This window comes from Aphis gossypii, chromosome X, assembly GCF_020184175.1.
Source record: "Aphis gossypii isolate Hap1 chromosome X, ASM2018417v2, whole genome shotgun sequence".
In the NCBI taxonomy this organism is placed as follows: domain Eukaryota; kingdom Metazoa; phylum Arthropoda; class Insecta; order Hemiptera; family Aphididae; genus Aphis; species Aphis gossypii.
The window spans coordinates 59,708,970-59,730,405 of record NC_065533.1 but is presented as its reverse complement, the minus strand read 5'-3'; the positions used below and the strand labels follow the sequence as shown (position 1 = coordinate 59,730,405).

At 26.8% G+C, this 21,436-nt stretch overlaps 3 protein-coding genes across 4 annotated transcripts in view; 1 reads left to right on the top strand and 2 right to left on the bottom strand.

Annotated features, from left to right (window-relative positions):
- The window catches only part of LOC114122531 (battenin), a 53,133-nt gene that overhangs the window by 18,189 nt on the left and 13,508 nt on the right, over positions 1 to 21,436 (bottom strand). The window contains exon 1 of one of the 2 annotated variants that reach the window (XM_050208074.1): positions 2,538 to 2,759. The exons of the other annotated variant lie outside the window; for it this stretch is intronic. The gene's annotated coding sequence lies outside the window, so the exon portion shown is untranslated. Of the gene's footprint in view, positions 1 to 2,537; positions 2,760 to 21,436 lie in introns of those variants that run through there. 2 annotated transcript variants of the gene reach the window in all.
- On the bottom strand, positions 4,214 to 20,851 carry LOC114122510 (WD repeat-containing protein 20). The gene is made up of 6 exons (XM_050208071.1): positions 20,516 to 20,851; positions 8,486 to 8,814; positions 8,013 to 8,195; positions 6,839 to 7,236; positions 5,895 to 6,414; positions 4,214 to 5,817 (listed from the first exon to the last, which is right to left on the bottom strand). Exons 1-6 carry the CDS (start codon positions 20,541 to 20,543, stop codon positions 5,728 to 5,730), a joined length of 1,548 nt encoding a protein of 515 aa, XP_050064028.1. The 5' UTR covers positions 20,544 to 20,851; the 3' UTR covers positions 4,214 to 5,727.
- Positions 9,433 to 14,773, top strand: LOC114122502 (general transcription factor IIF subunit 1). Its single transcript, XM_027985184.2, has 12 exons — positions 9,433 to 9,919; positions 10,004 to 10,234; positions 10,301 to 10,374; positions 12,029 to 12,163; positions 12,250 to 12,369; positions 12,425 to 12,595; positions 12,666 to 12,793; positions 12,865 to 12,969; positions 13,224 to 13,350; positions 13,416 to 13,669; positions 13,772 to 13,910; positions 13,986 to 14,773. Exons 2-12 carry the CDS (start codon positions 10,220 to 10,222, stop codon positions 14,242 to 14,244), a joined length of 1,527 nt encoding a protein of 508 aa, XP_027840985.2. The 5' UTR covers positions 9,433 to 9,919; positions 10,004 to 10,219; the 3' UTR covers positions 14,245 to 14,773.

The window sequence follows — 21,436 nt, the reverse complement described above, 5'->3', positions numbered from 1 at the left end:
TCAATAAATTGATATTATTCAATAACATGGATTTAAATATTAAACATATTTTAAAAACCAGAAAAGGAAAAAGATGTAAAGTAATCAAACATATATATAATGAACTAATTATTAAGCAAAACTTAATTAACTTAATTAGCAAAACTCTTCAAGTACACTTTTTTTTATTCTGATTTTGAAAAAGCTACACATTTAGCTACGGCTCAAATACTTCCTAACTGTCAGTTTTTGTACATGTACTTTAAATTTAGGTCAAAATTTAGCTAAAGTAGGAGATGTGTTTACTGAATTTTTATCAAGTATACCAGCCGAAAATGTGCATGTTAATTTTGTTGATGATGTCTTGAAAACATACACAGACAAAAACTCAAAGTTCCCCCCTTATTTGTGACCGTCCAAGAACCACAATTAACCTGAGTCATTCCATTCTCACTTGAATAGTTTTATATAACACACTTTCATGTTCATCAAGTCATCACAGTACTATTAGAAATCCTAACTGAAAATACAGTTAAAATCAATTCGATGAAAAGAAACCACAGAAAAAAAAGAGTTTGTACAAGAAACATGAAATAAATATATAAGAGGAGAATATTGACCAATTACAATACATAAAATGCTTATGTTTAAAATATCACCTCAATAGATAATTTTAAAATGTATTAAAATTGTATACAATTAATTAATTATTCACGCAAACAGTAGTTTTAGTTGAAAAACCCTTGCCCAAACAGTAATTTTAAATTTTAATTAATAAACCTTTGCCCAAACGGATTATAATTTGGGTCAATTCATCCAAACACTCAACAGAACCAAAAAAAAAGGTTATCATTTACCATGGGTATATTTTTATTACTTGATTTACATTAGAAATACATACATAGGTACAGGTAATTCTAAAATAGAAAATATAACTATAAAACAAACATAAAACTAACGTCTATCTATTCATGATATATGGTACAATAATGTCATAGTTGACAATCAATGTACACAACTATCTATTTATATAGATAATACAATTTACTGTCAGATAACCAATTTCACAAATATTATAAAATATATTTAAAAGTTATAACGCCCTCTCATTGAAACATTGATCTGATGGCAGAGGCGTAGCCAGGATTTTTTTATGGGGAGGGCTAACCACTTTTAACTTGAGTTATTAAAAATCAAAAACAAAAAATAATAAACACTTGTAATAATTCTTTTTTAACTTAAATATTCTATTATACAAGTAAACAACTAATAACAAGAAATATATTAGTACAATTTTTAATACAATTTCCATATTTAAATTTAAATACTTCAAAACATTATAATAAATACAGCCAATTGGGGAGGCTATAGCCCCTTTAGCCCCCCCCCCTTGGCTACGCCACTGTCTGATGGTAATGACGGCTTCTTATAGAGTAGTTAAAGGTTCATATCATGAATTGAATTTTTAAGTCTATCAAAAAAAAAAATACTGGCTGGTTGGCAACCCTATCTGTTAGTGTATTAAACACTTCCACGAGTTATAAAAATATAATTAGCCTTAGAAAATTATATCATGCAAGTGTAAATTGAATAAGTTATCAAATAAAAAAATAATAATATACCAAAACATAAACAGTAAAAACAGTTTTTGATAAATTAATTCAAATATACTTTATTATTCTGTTTGACTTTTAGTCAATTAAAAGACTCACTATTGGGTAGGTAAAACATAAAAAACTATTAAAAAATGAATAAAAGGTTTTAGATAAATATTAAATACATTCTTCAGTGTACCTACCGTAAAATATTAATAAATAAAATAAAATAATTGTAGGTACTTAGGAAAATTTTCAGCATAACATTTGTTGTAGGTATCTATTAAAATGACCATACAATTATAGTAAGACCATCTTTGTAAATAACAAATATTCATAAGTATTCAAAGTGTTAATTGAATAGGTAGCTTAAGTAGAATGCTTTCTATAGCTAAAATATTAAAGAATCTAATGTATAATATTATTGTATTATTAACTTAAATTGGTTACCTACAACCATTTCACAAGAAAACCACTTTAAAACAAAACCTACTTAAGGCACTAGATTAACACATTCTTGGCAAACTTTGTAACAAATCATACTAACTCAATTTAAACAGTTTAAGTAAAACTATTAAACTACAAAATAAAAAATAAAAGAATAATTTTACTGTAACGAGTGAATGAAATATAGGAATAACATCAATGTCAAGCTGACATTACATGTCCGATTATAATAAAATGCTAATATGAATAATCTCATTAATAATTTATGAAAACAATGACACTAAGTGGATGGCATTTCAGGTAAGTAACAAAATCAGTAACAAATATTCTCAATTCTAGCATACGGTAGACTATTTACACACCAAAGGGTGTAGGTAGCTTAGTGATAGGGAAATGATTTTACAATTTTTGGTAGTATGTTCGCTGGATCGTCGGAAATTCGCTGTGTTTAGCAGTAAGTACACCTTTAAGCACGCTCTATCGAAGCAGTAAATAAAAATATTGACAAACACTTACTTTGGTCTTTTCGAGGAGTACCATATTTATGACAGATCGTATAATCCAGCAGTGTTTAAGTATTTGACGTTGATTTGTTGACACTGTCAAACAATAAACATTCTTCCAAATAAGTAAATGAAAATCTACAATTCGACAGCGTAAACGCAAATGACGATTTTGATAATTTGATCGGTCTGTACAACGCGAACCACTATCGTTGTCTCATGCTTTCGTCTGATGACGAGACTCTATTGATAAGAGAATTTGATAAGAAAAAACAAAAACAAAAACACAACAACGCGAAACGGCCGAAAGTCGATCTATCCCAAAGACATTAGTACCACGTACCGAGCGGCAATTAAAGCTACTTGAAAACAGTTTCAAAGACCATGATGTGCTGTTTGCAAAATTCAAAAAATAATAATCATTTATTATTCAAAAACAGATACTATTGAAAATTCGATTGTTGAACTTGTCCTGGAACTGTTCAAACGTGTATTCAGAACTACAATCATTTCATAGAAAATTACAGTATAGTTATTGTATTTTATTACTATTAGCTCTATTTGATAAAAAAAAATAATAATAATAATAATTAAATACATCAAACTATAATAAGTAAATGTTTTTATTATTCCGGCACTAAACATTAGAAATTATACCAAACTTTTAGACAAAAATTATGCAATATTATTTAAACCCATTGGCCGTATAATTTGTACTGTGATTATAATACAAATAATATTATGTACATACTATAGAACTTTAATAGTATCCGTTTTTTGTTTGTTTAACTGAATACAACGTTAAAGGTTGTCTACCGTCGAAACAAAAAATAAATGTTCAGATTGTACTTTTTCATTTTTGTTTTTGCAAATCTTGACTGACAAACAGAATTCAGTTTTTAATTTGTAATTTTCTTTGAATTCTTCAAAGTACAAAAACCAAACAATTTATATATTTTTTAAAACCACTTCAGATTTTTTTATGCAGTCCTTATAGATATAAGAAATTATAAAAAAATAATAATATTGATTTGAGGTAATGTAGTCAAATTTCAAATCACTAAAAAATGTAACCAAGTTACATATAAGTAAGTATATATTTGACGTATATAATATATCATATTATACTTAAATATTAAATAATAAAAAAATAATAAACAAAACACTTCTGTATCGTATAATTTTCATTTTAAATATTTTTAATAATACAAAAAGACACATAATAACTTTAAACCATAATACATAATAAAATAACATATTATCATCTACATCGTAATATTATATTTCAAAAGAATAATAAATGATATATTGATAATATTCCAATTGCTTTCAAATAATCCGTTTAAAAATTAAAAGTCTTATTTTATATACAAGTATATATTTAAATTATACATAAAAAAAAATGTATTTTAATTGAAATTAAAAATAATTAAATATAAATGTATTAATATGGTTTGATTACATTATATTTATGTTTAATAATAAACAAATATAATATAATTCTATTAGCAACAAGATATTACTTAATAGGTTCTACATTTTGTTATGAAAAATGTAAAGAATTTTGATTTAAAATCACTAAAACAAAGTAGGTAGTTAGAAAAATGTTTCTCGTACACATAACAGTTACTTATAATATTTATGTAACAACTAAATATTTTTTTTCTACTGAACGTAATGAGTGAATAATTTAATAATATAATATAAAATATATATTGGCCATAAAATTATCCAACAAATAAGAACAATTACATAATTTTAAAATAATGATTGAACTAAAATTAAATTAAAAGTATACAAAAATGATTAGTATATTATGTTAAAAAAAAAAAAAACAAAAAAAAATTATAAGATAATACTAATCAATTAATATATTCAATCAAGACAAAAATTACCCTTGCAATAGTAAATCAACAAAAAAAAAAAAAGAGAAGGTACAACCGTTTGTAGTGGAATTTTGACTAGCTAAGCACACATAGAAATTATTTTTTAAAAATTTAACAGATTGTGGAATGTGACAACATTTTCTGTCTAAGTACGGTAAGAGATAAAATATAATTTAAACAATTTCTAACATAAAAACCCAGTAATAAATAGTAGTTTTAGAGATTACAAGATTTAAGTTGTCTAACCCGCCGTTTTTACATATTTACCATTATTTTGTTACAATTGTATTTTAATTTATCTCTGTTCTTACAATACAAACATTGATGTCTTATTAAAAGTAACAGTAAAGAAATATAATATGAAAAAAAAATAAATATAACTCAGTCGATAAGATGGTATGAAAATAAGTTCAAATTGAATTTAAAAATGGTATAATTAACTATTACAAAATGAAAACTTGTTTTATAAAATATTTTGTACAGATACATTTACGTATAATAAACCTACCAGTCAATCAAAATGATCTTATACTATAAAACTAATAAAGATACTATATTATATATATACATTTTAGCATGTTTTATTTGGGATCAGTCTAAATTATCTAGTACAAGTAATATTTATGTACAATGGTAATGATAAATTTATTTTAATTAAATGAAATTATATCCATTTCTGTTCTATTTGTATTTTACTTATTTAATGTAATTGTGTTTGTAAATAGTAAAAATATGTAAAATGGTGTTAAGTTTGTTTGCAAGTTAAGCTATTATTGTTTTTTTACTTATCACCATTTAACAACTCATTAAGTGCGCAAGTTAGCAAAATAATTATAATGTTTATTTTATCAATGCAAAATATTACACAAAAATCATTTGAAGGGAGAAAATAAGACTGAACACAATATATCTGAACACAAGACAACAATAGTCTTGATTATAAGTATTAAACAGATCTGATCAAAGAAAAACATACAAAATAAAATATACCTACGGTCTTTATAAAATATTTCTTTGTATTTTACAATTTCCATTTAAGATATAATAAGATTTTTTTATTAGATTAGCTGACAATATTAATAAATGGATCACAGCCTATTTGTTTTTGTTTTAATTCAATTTGTTATTTTAAAATGTAATTACTATTCTAAAATACGATAATAATTAGTTATTCATTTGAACTATAATTGTTATTTTTTTTTTAAATTATCACCTTTTGCTTGTCAATTTTTCACTTTTTATGGTTAATTAACATAGAATATAAAATTATCATCATTTCAAAAAACGAGTATTGTATTACTTGCAATACATTATTCGTTACACTGCAGATGTAGGATTCAAAGAAGGTAGATCTAATGATGACATAATAGAGTTTGGATCTGAGACCAAATGTGCATTGAGACTTGTCTGGAAAAAAAAATGTTATAAAAATATTGAAATATTTATTTTAAAACTTAAACAATTTGAACTCATTCAACACTTACAATTGTTCCAGGACGAGCCCAAGTGTATACATATCCATTTTGACAAGCAGCTACAAAGCAATCTTCGCGAAAAATTAAAGCTGTCAATCGATCATGAGCAATTTTCTTACATATTAATGGTTCAAGTCGCGGACACTGATCAAAACGTGGACAAGCAGTAGTACCAATTAATCGCATAGGGTCTTGAGTTTGTTTTTGCACATTATTAGCATTAGCATTATGTTTCACATTATTTACAACACCGTTTTGTTTAGATGTCACAGGAAGTGGTGACACTAATGTAACATGATGTAATATGTCGTCAGTTATATCCCATAAACACATTTGAGTGTCATGCCCTACTGAACCTAGTCTATAGTATCCAGGTAAACATGGTTCCATAGATGGTGGTGTACTTGTATACGGATCAAATGCCACCACACTAACCCAGCTATGGTGTCCTTGACCACGGGCTATGACTCTATTCTCAGAAATACTATAGACTGTAACCAAATCATCTTCTCCTCCAACCACTATATATCTGAAAATATTTGTTCAATATTATTACACAGACAAAACAATTGTAATTGTTCTATTCTTGGTAGGTTACGTAGTATAATAATTTCAAATTAAATTTTTAAGATTTTTTAAGTGGGTTGCATAAACATTCAGTAGCAACTTATCTGTAAATAAAACTGGGTGTTGTTTGAACGCCCAATATTGTTACCAGCTCTATAAATTATTTGTCATTTGACCTGGATCTTACAGGTTCAATTTTGTTTGGTAATTTTAAAGAACTGATAATAAAATGTATTAATTAGTTAAATAAAATAAATTCCGTTTAATTTATCCAGTAACCCTTGTTAAAATTAATTTAAAATTGTTATATGCAACACTTTTTTATTTAGTTTATAGAGCTATTAAAATTTTAATTTATCAATTTATAATGTGTAAATTTTACTTACCGACTATCAGGTGACCAACAAACACAAAGAAATCCACCAAAATAGCTTCTAGCCATCCCAATCAATTCCATTTTATCATAATGGAATACTCTGAGAAATCCATCCTGGGAAACAACTGCCAAGTAAAGACTACACGGAGAAAATGCAAACTCGTTGATGCTGTTGTAGTCGCCGCCAATTAACCATCGATACATTGGATTTCGAGTACTTTTTGTTTTACATGTATGTACTGTATAACCTTCACCAGATTTCACTTGTTGGTAACTTGGTGTTGTTGTACCACAAGTAAATGTTTCATTATACAAGTATAACTGACCACTAGCATGTGATGCAAGGAATAAATGTTTTGAATTTGGTACCCATTTAACACACGTGACTTTCGTTTTATCAATGATTTTCTAGAAGAAAAAATAATAAAATAGAAATTATTAAATCTTATAAACATATGATAAGTATAAACAAATTAATATTTAGAAGAATCTATTTCACTATTATTTTTAATATTATAGTAAATTATTTGTATAATATTTTAAAAAATTTAAAGATAAAAATATTACCAAAAAAATCTCAAGATTTAAATATAAAAAAAATAAAAATAAAACCATTCAAGGTACCTTAATAAATAAAAATCTTTAAATCTGAACAAAGGTAAATTCACATATATATTAATATTATAATAATCGAGTAAAATGGATTCTTATAATTCTAAAATTTATTATATTATGCATAAGAATACAGTACACACATGGGTATAAATGTATAATGACCTATTAATGAAATATTCAAGGGATCAAATTATTTTATCCTCTCAACAAATAGGTAGTACAAAACATAATACATATGGAACATAGGAAATTCAGCTTAAAATTTTATTGCAGAATTTCATGAACAATTACTAAACATTTCATATCAATAGTGAGCTAATTATCCCTTAAATGTGATTTAATAGCCTATGATTAGTCTATTAAATTTTATTGAACCATCAAATTAATCAATTTTACTTACAACCTGGTATAAGTAAGTGTATTACCTACCTGATGACATACTAAACATATTTTATTCTAGTAATATACAAAATATCCAATTTAAACTCTACACATCATATAATTACCAGTAATTAAAATATGTTAAAATAAAATATTTAAATTAATTATTAAAGTAACTTATTGCTTACCTCTTCATTAAATAATACGCTAACATCTTTTCTAACAGGATCAATTAGCTGTAACAATCCTGTTGAAAATCCAACGATTAATGGTAGTGAGTCTTCAGTTATTGCAGTTGAATTAAAGTCATGACATGTAGGACTTATTCCTTTATATAATTTTTTATCTATGGGTTTAGTTAAATCTGCTCCCTGTAATAATACAAATTATATTACATTTTTTAATTATATTATTTTATTAGAATTACATTGTGGTGTGCCTACACTCGTAAAGTTGTACCTATATGATTGTTTAAGCAGACTTAAATCTGAGTTGAAATTAAGAAGTAAGTATCTAAATGTTGAGCTTTTTCCAACCATAATGAACTAAATTATACAAGCAAATGAGTAATGTAAAAACAAAATTGAAGTCATAGTTAAGGTGGACCAGCCTCCTTATCACCGGTAAGCATGAGACGGACATATGCACAATTGCTGCTCACCTTTTTCGTTCCTTTGTAGTAGAAAACGTACAGCTCCCGTCCGATGTTGAAGCACATGCGGTCGTTGTTGCCGTTGGTATCCGACGACGAGTAGCCGACAAACGACACGCGCACGGACGTGTTGGTCTGCACGTTGTAACCGATGCGGTTCGGCCGGGAGTACGTGGCCAACGTGAGCAGCTTGTAAACGCCCTCCCTGGTGACGAACTGCGTCTTGAGCTGCTCCTTGCCACAGCCGTCCAAGCTCATGGACATGATGCACGACGAACCGTAACCGTCGGCCGCCGCGTTCATACCGGTCAGGCGTCTGTCACATCTCGGCCGGTCAGCTGCGGAACACACAGAATACGACGGTGTCGATCACGACCGGGCGCGACAAGACGCGAACGTCGACGACGAAAACGCTCGGCACATCGCGGCCGGGAGATCTTTCGATCGCGGACGACGGATGGCACCAATATTTTTGTCGTACAACTGTCGCGCGTCGTCTCTCGTCTCAGTCACGTCGACCCGGGCAGACCGTCAACTACGACCGTCGGACAGAGCACAACATCGTCTCGGACACCGGGCGACTTTCGCGACGATACCGTCCGCGTTCTATCACTGCGATTGACGACGACCGACGAACAATAATCGTAATGTTATTGTTATTGTCATTCATCACCGGTGAAAATATTACGAGCAATGTGATTGATGATAAAAGATACACGAAATATTTCCGAAATCATCATCACCATGATAAAGTAATGTTTTTATCATGGTATATATACCTATATATATTGTTACTTACGGATGAAAAACTCATCGTCGGCCGCGGCGGGGACGACGTCGTCGGGTCGCGTTATCAGCTGCAGCTCCTCGACATCAGAATTATAGATAAGATGATAGGAGCTGCACCGATCGCGCGGCTGTTCCGACCGTCATTCGGTCAAATGATGGAAAATAAAAAAAAAAAAATATTTTTCGTGGATCATGAATTAATGACGGTGTCGATTAGCGTGCAATCGTACAATTATGAATAGAACACGGACCCAAGATGGAGACTGGAGAGTGTAGAGACGGATCGTCCACGAAAATTATATCGTGTTATTCATGGACCGTGAACATGTCCGTTTAAATGTAAGATCATGATGGATTATTTGATATTTTGATACTATCAACACTATCGCAGGGCACATAATAATAACTCGACAATCCATGGTTAAATAATTACGATCTGAGAACACAAGAATAGCCTCCTCACCAGCACAGGATGACAGAACGTCGTGCATGGTGTATTATTATATTTTTTCATATTATGTATCTCTTGGACAATTGGACTTGGAAGTATATAATCAAACGGATACAGAAGATGACGATACGTTTGAATACTGAGTAGTACAATGGCTAGAGACAACTCAAAAAAACCATGCTCAGAAGGCAGAATCCGTAAACGTAATCTTTTTAGTATTTTCTATGTCAATTACTTCGCGTACAATTAAAGTCGTGGATTAATCGTTATTTATTTGGCGGCGACAGCGATATTGGTACCACTGTTGCAGCCAGTATCACGTTACCCAAAGATATGAGATTTATCGCAAGCTCACAGATAACATTTTTAGCGTGTATTCAGTCTGAACTCAAAGCTGAGTGTTGTATACTCGTCTGATACAACTCTACGCTTGTGACTCTGAATTTCATACAAACTCGACGTACGAATCAAATAATTAATTTTTTATATCCAACTGCCAAACAATGAGTTTTTCACAAGTAAGTTCCGTAGTTAATAATTATTCGACTTTTTCGTTGTAAATTAACATTCTTGACAAATTATAGAAAGTTGGCGGAAGCAGTATTCCTTACGTGTCACCCATGATTAATACTAAAGAATTCTCATTAAGAGTACCCAGGTGAGTAATATATAGCTATATATGTTTATTTATTGAGTATGTATACAGGTACAATTATTTATTTTGTGTATGTAACAGTGCTTATTATTTGTTAGTGTTCTTTAACCTACTTGCTCAATTTTGTCTTAAAAAATTATTGTTTCAATATGTATGACCATCCTATTTAAAGAAATCATTTCAACAATCCCAAAAACATCATGTAACTTCTAATTTATGTAGATGTTAAGACTTATTAAATATAATGTATATATTAGATAAGATTTATTTGTTATCAATGTATTGCAAAAACGTTAAAAATGTATTGATTAACAATTATTGTCAAGTCCATTTATTTCAATTAGTGGTCCTTAGGCTCAAAATAATTAATAACTACTCAGTGCCTGTCTTTCAAAATTTTACTCTACCTATATTTTATACTCATTGATTATTAATTATTAAATAATGGATGACGAATATATCTTTTCTAAACATAAATCACCTAGATAGTATATAAAAATTATTTTATTGTATTTTATATAAGTACTTGTATAAAAACATAGCCTTAGTAATGAACAGTAAATTGTAAATATATCAATAAACACAAGGATAATCATAAGTATAATAAAAAAAAATTAAAATAAGTAAAGAAACCATTTAACACTGTCACAACAATAAAAATAAAAATATTTTAATTTGAAACTTTTTAATAAATAATTTTAATGCTTTTTATAAAATTAAATAAACCAATACATAGGTATTTCTATTTACTTGTTAAAAATCAATACAATTCATTGGTAGTTAAATAGCAATCCTAATGTTCCAATAATAAGTTACTGTTCATCATTTTAAATCATATTTTAGAAGGCTACTGTATTTTAATGACTGTATATTTGACACTTAAAAAAAAGAAGAACATAACTGATTTTTTATTTATCTATATACCTATAATAGCATTTTTTCTTTATTCCCAACGAATTTGGCAATAATTATACTCTAGAAGTTATGTATAAAATCAATAATAAAGTCCTTATACTGGGATTACTAACAAACAACAATGCATCTTAAGTTCAATAAATTTTTAAATAAAACTATTAGTGTTGTTATGAAATTAAACAGTATTTGTATTAAGGATTTTATATTACTTGATTATAACTTAGTTATAAGATAAATTTCAATTTATATAAAAAAAGTTTCTTGTTAGTTTTTATAGAATGTAACATTTTACAATTTTTATCTTGTTCATATTACATATCATAACTTATCATGTCATACATACCCTCTTTATCTTATTAGTACATAACATACCAAAATGTATGTTCAGTAATTAAGTAATTAAAATGTTGTCTTGTTAACTTAAATATTAAGAGAATTGATTTAATATTTAAAAATTAATATAGTATTGTGAAAATCCAATAAAGAGTGCAGTTAATGTTCTTATCTCTCAGTTTGATAACCGGTCAATTTACTCTAAATTAAACATTAAATTAGAACTGCTGTATACAAATTTTGTACATAAGTATTAAATAAAATGTGTAAAATCCAATTATCTTTGTCTGATATGAGCAATTATGTAGTTAATATGAATAACAGATAATTATTATCATAAAAAAAAAAATTAATAATATCAAATACTTATGAATATCATATAACAATTTGTATTTATATTAATTTATAGGAGCTCTGATGTAAAATATCAAATGATGAAATTCAATAGTAACTTAAACATTGAATTTGACAAGTGGTCTCATGCCAAAATGGAGAGAGACACAAATAAAGTAGATGGAAAAATTCCAGAAGAAGATATGCCTAAGTACCTAAAAGGGTTTTTTTTTATACATATCAATTATTAAAAAATTATTATTGAAGTTAAAAATGTTTATGTTTAATTTATATTAGATTTGGGGCTGGAAGTGAATTTGGTCGTGAAGCTAGACAAGAAGCAAGGAAAAGAAGATATGGAGGTAACAAAAAAGTATCAGAATCTAGTCCTTGGACATTGAAAGTCGGGGGGAAAAAGTATGTGTGTTTTTTTATTATTATTAATATTATAATACATAATTGGTTATCGTAGATTTAGGGGTGTTCGCGAAGGAGGAATTACTGACAATTCTTCATATTACTTATTTACTCATGGAGAAGATGGTATAATCATTGCACACAAACTAGAAGAGTGGTATAACTTTCAACCAGTACAACGTTATAAAACATTAACTTCTGAAGAAGCAGAAGAAGAGTTTGGGAGGTATTGAATTAAAAACTTTTGAATTAATTAAAGTACATATTATAATTATATAAATAAAAATAATGTATAGGCGCAATAAAGTTTTAAATCATTTTACTCTCATGGTACAAAAGAGACTTAAAAATGAAGAAGAAGAAGAAATTGACGAAGATGACAAAACTAAAGGGAAAAAAACAGCAAAAAGTCGTAAAAGCAAAGGTTTGAAACTAAGCTACTATTTTGATATATTCATTGCTATTGTTCATATATTTTGGTCAATTGTATTTTAGAACTCAAAATATCAGAAATGGAAGAATGGGAGGAAAGTGAAGAAGATGAGTCTGAAGAAGAAGAACAAGACGAGGAAAAAATTGAAAAGAAAAAGAAACAAAAACGTAAGGCAGTGTTAATTCAGTAAAAATGTATAGTTTATCCATGTTTAATTTGTGTAATTAATTTTTTTTAATATGAAAAAGTTTTACTTTGTAAAATGTTACAATGTTTTAGAAATCATAAAAATTGAACAAATGTTATCTTTACATTTTCATTTTACAATTAATAGCAATTTATTTTGATACATTTTTGTAAAATAACAATAGTTACTTTTTTTACTATCTAAATATGATCATCAAATTATTATTTTTTATAGAAAAAAGCAAGGTCAAGGCTAAACCAAAAAAGAAGTCAAAAGGATCCGATGAATCAGCAACTGAAGAAAGTGATGATGGCGATGAAGAGGGCAGGGAGCTGGATTATATATCAGATTCTTCAGACGAGTAATTATTTTGCAGTATTCTTACATTGTAAACCATAAACTAAATATTTATAATTTTTTCTACAGTGTATCAGATGATGAAGCTAAAGTTACTAAAGAAATGCAAGGAGTGTCAGAAGAAAAGGCATTAAAAAGTCTGTTGACATCAGATGAAGATGAAGACGAAGACGCAGAAAAGAAAGAAGAAAATAAAGATGAGCAAAATAATACTGATGTAGAAGAAGAAGATAAAACCAAAAAAGAAGAAAACAAACCTAAGCAATCTTCACCAAATAAGAAAAAAAAGAAAAACACTGACAAAAAATCAAAAAAAGATTCTGGTAAATAAATTTTAAAATAAAACATTTTCTCAAGTCTAATTTGTTAACTATACAAAAAGGCAAATTACTTATTGTCATATATGTTGTTTTTTTTTTTTTAAGATTCAGATAGTGATAGTTCTGTAGATAGTTCAGATATAGACAGCGAGCCAATAAGCAGAAAAAGACCATTTAATTTAGATGGCTTGAAGAGCAATGTTGGTGATCTAATTAGTTTGTCAGGCGATTCATCTAATCAAAGGTAATATTAACCTTTTATATGGCATAACTATTATTGTTGATTAAAACTTAAATTAAACTTAAATCTTTATTTTAGCATGGAACCTTCTCAGAAGAAAGCTAAAGTTGACTTTTCACCAGTTACTATGTCTGATACTCATGGCATAACTGAGGAGGCTGTTCGTCGATATTTATCGCGAAAACCAATAACTACTACTCAACTTGTAACTAAGTTTAAGAATCGTTCTAATTTAAGCTCTGAACAATTAGTTAGGATTATAGCATTATTATTAAAAAGAATCAATCCTGAAAAAAAAATGATAAAGAACAAAATGTACTTGTCATTAAAGCATTGAATATCCTTACCAAAATTATGTTGAATTATACAAATTTTTTTTTTGTACTTAAATTGCTTAATTTATGCACTCGCACCATGTTACAAGCAGCTATAGTCAACCAACTATCTGTTTTGGTGATTTAATTTGACTACCTGATTACCTGTGTAAAGGTTAATGGTTGTTTATACTATCTTAAATTGTGATTCATAGTTAAATATTTTTTTTATTATTAATTTTTTATGATGATTTTAAATTGCTTAAAAAACAACTCAAATAACTTTTTACTCAATAAGTAATTACATTGACTTCTGTAACAGTTTTCATATTTTTGTTAAATCAATGACTAAACTTGAACTGTGAAATAGAAACTTTGTTATCTACTTGAAAAGCCAAGAAAAAACAATAATATGAATGGTAATGTCTTTTTGCGTAATTATAACATTTTATAATAAAGATGGAAAATATTGATTAATATTTTTAATGTATTTTTTTTTTTTTACATTTTATTAAAGTGCAAATTCTAAATAAATTTTTATTTTCAAATCAATTTTGTTTCTTCTTATGTTTATTAAAATATCATCTGTTATTTATTAGTTAAATTGTCGTTAAATTTCCTAATAAGTAAGAATAAATCATTGTTAAACTAATTTTTAAAAGATTAATAATTAAAATAATTGAATATTTTATTAAATTACATATAAAATGAACTATCTTTTGAAGTTTTATTGTTTGTATTTTTCATTTTTAATTAATTTCTTTACAAAATACACCTAATCGCTACAGAAGATGTATGTAACAACTGTTCACTCTTGTTCACATATGTTAATACTAGCGCTAATAATCAGGCAGTAGCTATAGTTTGGTATTCTCATTTGCTATCACCAAACAATAAACATCCTAATGCAACTTATTCAATAATTGTATTGTTATCAATCTTTCCAATATTTCACTAACATAATGTTCTTTGTGACTATGCTATTGTCTATCAAAATTTTTTGAGATTATCAATTAACCTAAAGAAATAAATATACCTATAGGACTCTACGAAGAATGAAAAATGAGAATTCAATTTTTGGATTTAGATGTTGTAATATTTGAGTGTAATATATTCAATTGTTTTTTTTTATTATTAAATTTTTATAAAGCATTATTTAGAGAACTTATTAAGACACCACTCACGTGTGGGTGTGACTCAGACTGTGTGTCTTAACAAAAGTACGACTAACCAAATTTGTGTTCGATAGTTTCAATTATGTGACTCTATAAAAACTTAAATAATAATATGAATTAACCTACTATCAGACTTAAAGGTAAAAATATTATTTATACATTCATATGGAATTTTTACGTTGTTTGCATTTTCAATGTTATGCATAGGTACAGCATATTATATTAAGTATTGAAATTTAAGATAAGTGGACACAACACCCGCATGTCTTGTCTCCATTATACAAGTGCATAACATAGCAAATTTATGCTCAGCAGAACACTTTTAGCTGCATTAATTTAAAAATTGGAGTGATTCGACCTATTATGAAATTTGATGGTAAGAACATTATCTGTGTTAATAATTTTAGATGTTAGTTTTTAAAAGAGTTATGATCATTTTTATAAGCCTTACGCTGTATAATATACACATAACGATAACTTACTTGAAAACTGAGTAGGTAATCATAAAAACCAACATACAAACGGAGATATTATTCTTATACCGCTCTTACTATCAAGACACATAATACCTACTATAATAGGTCGATTCATAATTTTTAACTAACGGAGTTAAACATAATCTGCTTGCTACGTCACATACTTATGTAAGACGGAACACATGTGGGTATGGCAACTATGGCTTCATCTTAAAAAATAAAAATTGAAAAAGTAGGTATTTGAAATTACCAAAATCAAATTTACTATTCTGTACATTTTTAAAATGGAAATAGCTATGTGTTTGGGTTATAGTGTTATACTCTAGTATTAACTATGGCTTAGATTCAAATGTAAATATAGGTCAGAAAATTTACCATAATATTTAATAAGTAGGTACCTATTGTTACTTTTCCCTATTTGTATACATACATAATATAATATTGAAAAAAACTTATTTTAAACAAAAATATAATCACATACACAGGTAAGTGCCTAATACATTTTTATGTGAATACATTAATATAAACATAATTTATTTTATTGATAGATTATTCATCAGAAGTACTATAATTTAACTTTAAATTTACCTATTAATTACTGACAGTATTCTATTATCAATAAATTAATAACATTTAATTTTTTTAATTATTTATAGTACTATTTCCACATTTTGCATTTTTCTAGTGTATACCTAAACTATTCAGAAATCTATAGGTTCATATAATTAATACATAGGTAATTAAATTTTTAAATTTTATCATAATATACACATATAATTATGCATATTTTATACTTATATGTTTTAGTTTTTTAAGTATTTTATTAAAAGATCGATTATCTGATTCATAGTAATGACTAGAGTTCAGATTTGAAGGCAGCAAAAACCTTTTTTTAAATAATAATAATAGAAAAATAATTTTTATTTAAAAATTTGTTTCATAGTTTAATTTAATATCTAAAATGATGGATGTATTTTTTTTTTGTCTTTTTTACTTATAAATGACTTTTTTGTATTTAATTTTCAATTAATCTGATAGTTTTATACGAAATATTCACATACGTATTAACAGTAGGTACGTATGAATCGATAAGAGTTTGTGAAGACGGTACATTGTCGATGTTATGCTTAAAATTATAATAATATTAATTTATGCCTATATTTATACAGGTATTAACCTGTTTATGGTACGTCGGTATTCATTATTATACCTAACTTAATAGTAACTACATATTATTATTTTATATTACTATACGAAAAAATATTTTGTATAATTATTGTTCAGTACCTAGTCTAATATATAACTATTTTTTTTTTTTGTTAACACTTGTTCAATCTTACTATCTTAGAGACTTTATTTTGAGGTTACAGGGTTGTAAATTGGTGACCCTATTTTATTATGCACTTAAAAAGTTAAAAGTTAAAATGTATAATGTAAATCTAAGTACCTAATATGGATGAAAAAAAAATATTTCAACCATCTAAAGTTTTTTTTTTTGTTATAATAACATTATACGTCTTATACGTCGTATAGATACAGTATAGACTCTCGTTATGTGGAATCTCAAGAAGGACAAGAAAAAGTTCGAAGTATCTAGTTTTATTAAAAAAAAATTTAAAAAAATTTAAAATAATAGTACGTATAATAAAAATGCTTAAAATACATAATAGGTACTTAAAATATTTAAATAATTGATATGACTGGATAAATAATTTTTTAACTAATATTGATTCTGTTTTTTAGTAAAATATATTTTTCATACTTGTTGACGTTTTATTTTGTAGTTTATTGTAGTTTTTCAATAAGATTTTTTTTTAAAATTAATTGTGTACTTACATTTAAATATCTAAATTACCTACTTATATAAACCACCGGTTGAGAAACACTAGTGTTTTAAATGTTATGAATTATTAGGTGAGAAGTTCCTTTTTTTAGAATGGTGACAATCATTTTATTTTACAGAGGAGCTTTTGATGAAATTGAAGCAGCATTGCTGGCACATCATACTTATATTTTAATATAATATCATTTATAACTTAATTTTTCAAATTTATGAACATACTTGTACGTAATCATAAATTTATAATATATAATTTAAGATATATGATATTATATGTATATACTATATAATATATAATATTATGTATATAATTTATACACCACAATAAGTTAAATTCTGGCCTTGCCTAAAATAAAAGATCACTCGTCGTCCGTCGGCTCATTTGGTACAAACTTGTGAAAAAAATCGTCAAATTATTTAAATGACACTAAATGACACGCTAAAACCCGTAACCTTTAAATACAATCTCCCCTCTCTCTACCATCAGACAAAAAAATGAAAAATCTGACTACGTGGTGACACTCAGGAGGATATTTGGAATAATTCTGCGAAAAAAGTTGAATAGTATTGTCATAAAATTGAAACATAAAAAAAGCTTATTCTTTTATATATTTTATTTTTATTTATATATAATATATATATATATACCTACAAAGGATTATTTTGTATACACATAATGGCATTTTTTATTTTTTATTATTTTAATAAGTTTACAACAATTTTTTAGATTAAATAAATAATTAAATATTCATCAAACGCGTTAAAAATATTTAAGACAGAAATTACCGAAAGTATCGAAAAAAGTACCTATACCTAATAAAAAGGAAAATACTGAAAAAACACCTAAATAATCATAAAATGCCAAGTACGTACAAAATAATTGAATTTGTTCGTGTTAATATCTTATAACGAGTCTAGAAAATGATGTTTTCTATAACAAGATAATAATTTTTTATTTAGTGCTTGGCCTTAAAAGCCTTTTGCACGCTTCCACCAATCCTTTCCATATCTTTCATTTTTTTACTATTTCCATCGTTATCCCATTGTCCACTTCCTTTTTGTCTCTAGCTATGCTATCTTTCTACTGTTTATGGGGTCTCATCCCTCTTTGGTCTATTTTCTTAATTAATGCAGTACGAACAAGGCTTTTGTCAGCGCTAATACGTATATAGGTACGTATATTAATTATTGTTGTACAAATGCACGCAACCCTATTTTTAGTAGGTATCGGTATTATTAAATATCTGTGACCTACGTTATGATATGCGATATTTTTGGAAAAATTTCATTTAATATACTGTATAATATACTTATAGAAAAATTAACTGTTTAGATGGATACATAAATTACTTCCGATCTAAATTGTATTTCGTATAGTGTATACAAGTATACAACGGTTTATTATTGAATTCAAATTCAACACGACAATATTGACGATAGGTATTACAATTTATTCACCTGTCCAACGACGTGGTACCTATCTATAATAATTAAATAGTAGTTAAAGTGACTTCCACAGTTTTTTGTTTTTTTTTTTATACATATATATATATAGATTATTCTCAGAGCAAATGAGAGTTATAAATAGTTATAGTATACACGATATTATGCTTAAAATAATAGTAAATGGTTATATTTATAGGCATTAATACTAAAAATAATATTACGACTAATATTATGTATGTATACCTATTACCTATTATCTAAAGGCTATAATATATTAATATGTATTAATGTAGGTATTATGTATAATATTTTACGACTTATTATGGTGTTCGTCAATAATTTAAATCTTATTTTCCTTATCAATATTACTAAATTATATTAGGTATTCATTTTTTTCAAAAATCATTTCATAATACGATTTATTTGTTGTGTGTAAATGATTACAATATTTTACTATGTTTTAAATTGTTTATTCGTTCTAATCATAAAAAAGTAATAATTTGAAATATACATTCATTATATAAATATAATAGTATTAATTATTAATGACCTTTAAACAAAACACCAAAGGTCATCTTCATAAACAATAAAATATGCATAATATTATGTATGCGTATTTACATACAGATTATACATACACAGTAAAACCTCATTAATCCGGACCTCATTAGTTCGGACTTCGCTTGATTTATACAACTGTTCAGTGATCATAATACATAAATTACGCTAGTTTATGTTAGAAAGATGCTAGATATTGTGTCTTAATACTATACGTATGTATATTAAATTATTATAATACAATTATGTACCATTTTGTAGGTTTAATATTTTTAAATACTTAAATATACGAATTAGATCAAAATGTGTATAATAAATTTTTTTTAAATTTATAATTTACGATTTTTGGTTATTTTGTTTAATCCAGACAACCTAGAGCCCCAATTAGTCCAAATTAATGAGATCTTACTGTATATCAATATCGAAATATGACTGTCATATAGTATTGTAGTAGGTACCTACTTAAATATAGGTACGTATTAAACAGTACTAAACATGTATTTATTATTTTATTTTAATAATTTACACCTACGTACCTATTTTGTCGATTGAGTACATCGGCCTTTTTAAAAATTTAAAATAAATTAATAATTTAATATTAGGTATTGTGTTAATAAGGTTTATTTAAAAAACCCTGGTATCTTTAAATTTAGATCACACACTCGACTGGTGATTGGTATAGGTAGATGTTTGTAGTAGGTACAGTTACAAATGTTACGATAATCATATTAATGTGTCTAAATGATAATTGATAAATTATTAATTATTAATTAAGTAGGAATAGTTATTAGTTTATTACCTGTGGGATTACGGAAATTGATCATCATCTCGTATAATACGTGGATAGGTAAGTATTAAAAAAAAAAAATCCCAAATACGTTTTAATTATTATTAAAGTACAAACCAAACACAAACTGCACAAATAATATCGTTTTTAAATATTTATCGTAAAAAACTTAAAATTCATGTTATTATATCAACAACCAACACGTCATCCACGTCACATAATATTATAATATATTATTTTCTCCTTAACATATTTTAATATAAACTAAATCAAACAATCAGAAACCGCGTTTATAATTTACAGTCATGCGCCTATAATATTGTTTAGTAGTATGAACTATTCTGCGTAAGTGATTTATGAGTACTGTTCATATCATATTATTATGTTTCGGTATACGTAAAAACATATTTTATCATATAGCTAGCTTATAGATATGAGCTTAATGGAAAAAAATTAATTGTTAATGTTTATTTAAGATTTATGTAACACGATAACGGGTATCGATTTAGTGAGAATTTCGTTGTTTAAATAAGTACTTAGAAACATGGCGGGATATAGCCCGTGTTACTATTGTTTTCTATCGACGATGGAAACCATTCAAAATTATTTTATTGTTTTTTTTTTCATTTATTGGCATCGGAAAATTTATTACACCTTTCTATAATTGATTTTCAAAATATTTAGCGTTATCCGTGTTCTTAAAAATAAAAAATAACAAATAAATGATTGATATACCTACTGAGATTGTTTGTTGGGATCTATTAAGTATTAGGTATTCAAAATATTATATTGTTCGTGTTACGATCGTTCGTAGTGTTCGTAGTTCGTACGCATTACACCGTGTCCTATGAGAATGCGGCGAGTGTGCGATTTCTATTCTGACTGTGCTGTTATGCCGCAATGCAGTGCGCCCGATGCGGCGAAATATAATAT

Coding starts and splice junctions, on each gene's coding strand:
- LOC114122502 (XM_027985184.2), top strand. Junction 10,375..12,028: donor TTCTCATTAAGAGTACCCAG/GTGAGTAATATA, acceptor ATTAATTTATAG/GAGCTCTGATGTAAAATATC. Junction 12,794..12,864: donor AAAAAGTCGTAAAAGCAAAG/GTTTGAAACTAA, acceptor ATTGTATTTTAG/AACTCAAAATATCAGAAATG.
- LOC114122510 (XM_050208071.1), bottom strand. CDS start 20,543: ATGATGATCAATTTCCGTAATCCCACAG. Junction 8,196..8,485: donor ACTACAAAGGAACGAAAAAG/GTGAGCAGCAAT, acceptor GTATTATTACAG/GGAGCAGATTTAACTAAACC. Junction 5,818..5,894: donor GGGCTCGTCCTGGAACAATT/GTAAGTGTTGAA, acceptor TTTTTTTTCCAG/ACAAGTCTCAATGCACATTT.